Consider the following 5,000-nt stretch of genomic DNA (forward strand, 5'->3'; position numbering starts at 1 on the left):
TCCTCGTCGCTTCCTCTCGCTACAATCTCTCCCATCTGTTGTCATGGCAATGGACTGGATCCGTGTCCATCGAAACTGATGTGTTAATGATCTCTGTGCCACAGTTCGGAGAGAAACGTGTTTTCCACTTTTTGATGCCAAAAGAATCAGAAACTGAAGCGATGAACTGTTTGTCTCTTTAACGTGAACGAAGGAAAGAAAAAGACAAACGCACTGATATGTGATTTGAGACGTTTTCAGTATCTAAACGTCGTCTGTTACGCACAACCACCGAGGTAGACGAGTGCTGCCTCCTGGTGGTCGAATCACAGAGACTAAAGTCCTGACGTCAGCTGCTCTACGACGTCTCGTTGTTCAATCAGTCGCTCTGAAAAAAGGATGTTTACTTTCATACATTAACACAAAAAGCTTCCACTACATTTACGACTGGAAACTAATTACAAAGCTAACGTGAGGATCCATCTCTGAAACGCTTTTAAAATATTTGACAGAGTTCACTTCCTAACGACCAGTTTCTCTGTTGATTCAACAGAAATTTAAAATAAGACCGTTATCTTCTCTGATAGCAGCGTTTGACTCACAATAGCAGTGCTAGCACCAGCGGTACACTCACAGCAGCTGTGTTTAACGTGTGTGACGCTAACACACGTGTTGTGAACAGATAAATTAGGGCTTCACCTCATCCGCCCTGTGCATGTTTACAGTATTTATTACAGCAAGCTTTTACATCCGACGTAGCCTCATTTAGCACGAGCGCTAACTGAGTAGCACTTTGTAAATAAACAGTATTCATTGTTGTGAACAGTAACTGACCCACAATCCACTCACACACAAACTGTGGGTTTTTAGAAAATGTCGCTGCTGTTGAGTGACTCAACGTTTGAACTTTGCACCAATCAGACGGTGTCTCTGAGGTCAGGTGGGGTCGGGTGAGGTCGGGTGGGGTCGGGTGAGGTCACCCTGCGTTCACGTCACATGACATGGAAACGACCTGTAGGTGTTGACGTCATTGAAGTTGAGGATTAAAACACGATATAAAATCACATCCATTCAGTTTGTGTAGAATGATGATGTCGACATCTGTTTGTTTTCAGATATTTTCATCGTATTTGTCACCAAAATAAATCAGGGTTTTCAGATGAATGTCCGAGTTGTCATGGCGATGCTGTTTACGCCTGAAGCAGATGTCCTGACGTGGACGCAGCAGGACGCGTCCTCCTGTATGTAGCATGCCTGTTTACTAATCACATTATGCAAAGAAAAAAATCTGCTCCATGTCGTACGAATGAAGAAGCTTCTCTGAGTTCTGCTCGGACTCGTACGTGGTTTTTATGGACTTTGCTTGCGCTACCTCTCAGAGTCGCCTCACGTGTTTGATGATTTGAACTGACTGTTAAAACTATTGTTTGGATCTGTTGTGTTACTGAACTAAAACATCGTTATCATGTTATAATGTGCAGGGTTTTATCATTTATACAGACGTCTACCTTTAACTCTTCTGGCACAATTTCTGTACATGGAAAAACTCCTGTAGTGTATATGTATATATGTGTGTGTATACATGTATATTATATAAAATTCCATTCTGTTACACAAAGAAATGAAAAGTTCTGAGGAAGAGTTATCAGCAAAATTGAAATCATCATTCATTTTGAATGATATTGAGATAAAACTATAACATTTTCAGTCAGTAACAAATCGAACTTTTGGAATTCTCCCTCTCGGTAAAGTCGGCGGCTGATTCGAACACAAAGCAGCTGAGAAATAAATATGAACAAATATTATGAATTTTCTTTCTATTTAACTTTATTGAACTTTTTTCTTCAGTATGTTCTGAATATTCCATCTAGTTATTGATTCAACAGTTTCTGTGTTGGGAACAAAATGAGGAGAAACAGCTGGAAGAGAGAATCTGAAACCCGATGAAGGTGAAGAGCTGTCGGGGAAATAATCAACTTACACTGTAACTACAATACAGAAATATAAAGTGTATAAGACTTTGACCTTGTGAATATTCTCACAGAGAACTTTTCATTTCTAACTCTCCTGTTCACTTTGGGTAGAATCTGTATTTTAAATGACACTTTTCTTTGGTTTTCATCTCCTTTGTAAAAGCTCTTCTGAGACCTGGTTACCTGACCTTTGTATTTTTATATTTCTATTCTCATCCTCTGGATCTTTTGTATCGACATGGTGATCTACTGTTTGTAAAGCTCGGTATAACCTGCTTCCTGCTTGCTCTTTTTAAATGCCAAAGTGAGGGGACGCTGTAAGCATGAGTCGACCGTCACCTCCTGTTTATGCTCCACACACTGGACTGTGCCTGTGCATGCCTTAAACTAACTTCAGATATTCACATTTATCAAAGATGATTGAAGGGAATAAATTCCAGTCAAATACAAACTCCTGCAAGTCTGTGGATTCATGAATCATCCTGAAACGTGACGGATTTCAGAAAGTGCTGCAGCTGTGTACAACTCTGTTAAAAGCTCTAATAGAAACATTGTTCTTACTCACGGGTTTAAAATGAGATAAACTGAAATAATAATATAATCTAGTCTGTAAAGGTGTGAGCGTTAAATCCTCATCAATCTATTGAACAGGTAAAAATAAGAAATGTCTGACACTGATCAGTATTTCGGCCTCAGCTCTCATTCAAAGTCACAAACCTACAGGAAGTGAGTGGATGCTTATAAATAGTCAAAATAAAATCTTAATTCAATTTGTAGAAATGAAATTTATCACTCATGATGTTTTATTTTGTCAAACGTCTGTGCTTTTATTTTGCAGGTGTTGTAATGTGACATGAAGTAGACATGACGGGGGAGTGGGCTCCGAGTCTGTTTCTAGGATGAGAGAGAGCGGGTTGTCACGGCAACCAGTGGCAAGGGAGTGCGATGCAGGGGATGGTGTTGGGATGGGGCCAAGAGAGAGAGCGAGAGAGCGAGAGAGAGAGAGGTCTGATTCCTCTCCGTTAATAAAAGATCTCTCTCTCTGTCTCTCTCTCTCCTTCATTTGAATTTCAGATTCTTATAAATTATTGAGAGAGTCGAGCTCTGAGCAAACAGGAGGAGAGAAGAAGAGACAGATGCAGGTTAGGAGATGAAGGGAAGGAGAGAAGGAGAGGAGAGGATGAAGGGTAGATGAAACAGAAAATGGAAAAATGGTTTGTGTTGTTTCTGTGAAGGTTTGAAAAGTTAAGGCTTGAAACGGAGGAGTGAGATAAAAACAGGATGAAGAAAGAAAGAAAGAAGGAAAGAAGGAATGACAAGGAGAGAAGGAGAGGAAACAAAAGGTGCAAAATCAATCAGAAGACAGAGAGAGAGGGTGGAGGGGGGAGGAGGTGTCATAATGCAGCTGAGGGAGAGGAGGAGGAGGAGGAGGAAGAGGAGGAGGAGCAAGACAAGGAACAAGAAGAGGAGGAGGAAGAGGATGTAAGGACACACACCGTCCTGTTGATTAATCCACAGCTGAAACAGGTTTTAGATCTAAAAGCTTGTTCAGTTTTATGATATCAAGTTTTTAAAGCCGGCTGAAGCTCGTCGACTCGGAGTCGATCTGCTTGTTGGTTTGTTTGTGACGAACACATCCGAGTTAAACTGTAAAACATGTACAAACTTTAACCTTTAACACGGTGAGATCTTTTCCTTGTTTTCTCAGAGAATAATTTGATCTTGATGGAAATAATCCGTCTTGTTCAGAGGACTGTTTATATTTATATTTTTACAGTGTGTGTGATCTGGTGCAGATTGATGGATGGATGAGTTTTATATTAATAACACATCAACACTGGATTTTAAACAAGTCATTTGAGGATTGTATTATCATTTCCTTCTTCAGTCTTTTATCTGATGAACTGACTTGATTTCTCATAGATTTTCACCAACTCTCAGAAACTGACTCGTTCTTTCCTCTGTAAGGATCTGGATGGTGAAGCTGGTTGTTGTGACGGGAGCAGAAGATCCAGAGAGAAAAGGAGGAGAGGAGACAGTTTGAGAGAATTACAGTCGACCTTGAGGGATTTCATTATCCTCCTCCGACTCAATTATCTGATCGATGGATTCAATTAAAGAGGAGTCGCCTCTTCAGCCTGATCCTCATCTGCTGCCGTCCGCCATGATGTCCCCAGTGAGTCCTGAAGACACAACTGTTCCTCGTGCACATTTAAAAACGGTGTTCTGGTGAAATCCAACCAGCACGGAGCACGGACATGTCTGATCATACAAGGTACACAAGTTCATTTGGGTTTTTTTTAAGTTCTTAACAGAGTTATAATTTTGGAAGGTTATTGATCTTCATGTTATCACCAAAGAGACAGAAACGTTTCACATGTAAACAGTTTTATTTGGACGTAGTTTACAGAAACTTTCTTCTTCATTTTCACTGTCGACGTCATCGCTGAACAACGAGAAGACGAGCGGAGGGTTGTAACAGGAATCTGTCAGAGTAACAAACACACGAAGAGAATCGAACGTGTCGGATCACATGATGAGCTTCTTCTGAACATTTGCCTCCTCCTCCTCCTCCTCCTCCTCCTCCTCACTGGCCCGGCAGCGCCCCCAGCAGGCCGTTGGCTGTGGTGAAGAGGTTGATGGGTGATGACCCGTCAGTGATGAGGGTGGACTTCAGCCCCAGAGCCTGGAGCATCTTCACCTGCAGGAGAAACCCACGTGTGGATTTAACTGAACAACTGTAATAACTCAGAGCCTCCAATGAAATGATCAGGAGCAGCGCCACCTGCAGGACACCCCCCCGCCTGAACCAACGCCTAAAGCTAAACACTGACTGCGAGTGAGCATTTTAAATAAAGTTAAAGTGTCGGCCTCATGAGCAGCGACAGTAAAGTTCACGTGACTCGTCTGTTTGTGAGGTTTAATAAACAGTGTGTACTTGTATGTTAACAGTGTGTACTTGTATTTTAATAAACTGTGTACTTGTATGTTAACAGCGTGTACTTGTATTTTAATAAACTGTGTACTTGTATGTTAACAGTGTGTACT

The 5,000-nt window shown here is 41.3% G+C and overlaps 2 protein-coding genes across 5 annotated transcripts in view; one reads left to right on the forward strand and one right to left on the reverse strand.

Annotated features, from left to right (window-relative positions):
* Nucleotides 1–339, forward strand: part of LOC117766031 (trafficking regulator of GLUT4 1) — a 4,645-nt gene extending 4,306 nt beyond the window's left edge. For both annotated transcript variants that reach the window (XM_034592742.1, XM_034592741.1), the window contains one exon: nt 1–339. This exon is cut by the window's left edge. The gene's annotated coding sequence lies outside the window, so the exon portion shown is untranslated.
* A 3,915-nt stretch (nt 340–4,254) lies between these two features.
* Nucleotides 4,255–5,000, reverse strand: part of mvp (major vault protein) — a 14,138-nt gene continuing 13,392 nt past the window's right edge. For 2 of the 3 annotated variants that reach the window (XR_004614653.1, XM_034592698.1), the window contains one exon: nt 4,255–4,653. Coding sequence is in view for 2 of the 3 variants with exons in the window: in XM_034592698.1 (XP_034448589.1) it covers nt 4,540–4,653 (114 nt within the window). In the remaining variant the exon portion in view is untranslated. Of the gene's footprint in view, nt 4,654–4,706; nt 4,786–5,000 lie in introns of those variants that run through there. The other variant, XM_034592699.1, reaches the window with a different exon arrangement.

This window comes from Hippoglossus hippoglossus, chromosome 8 (genome assembly GCF_009819705.1).
Source record: "Hippoglossus hippoglossus isolate fHipHip1 chromosome 8, fHipHip1.pri, whole genome shotgun sequence".
Taxonomy (NCBI): Eukaryota; Metazoa; Chordata; class Actinopteri; order Pleuronectiformes; family Pleuronectidae; genus Hippoglossus; species Hippoglossus hippoglossus.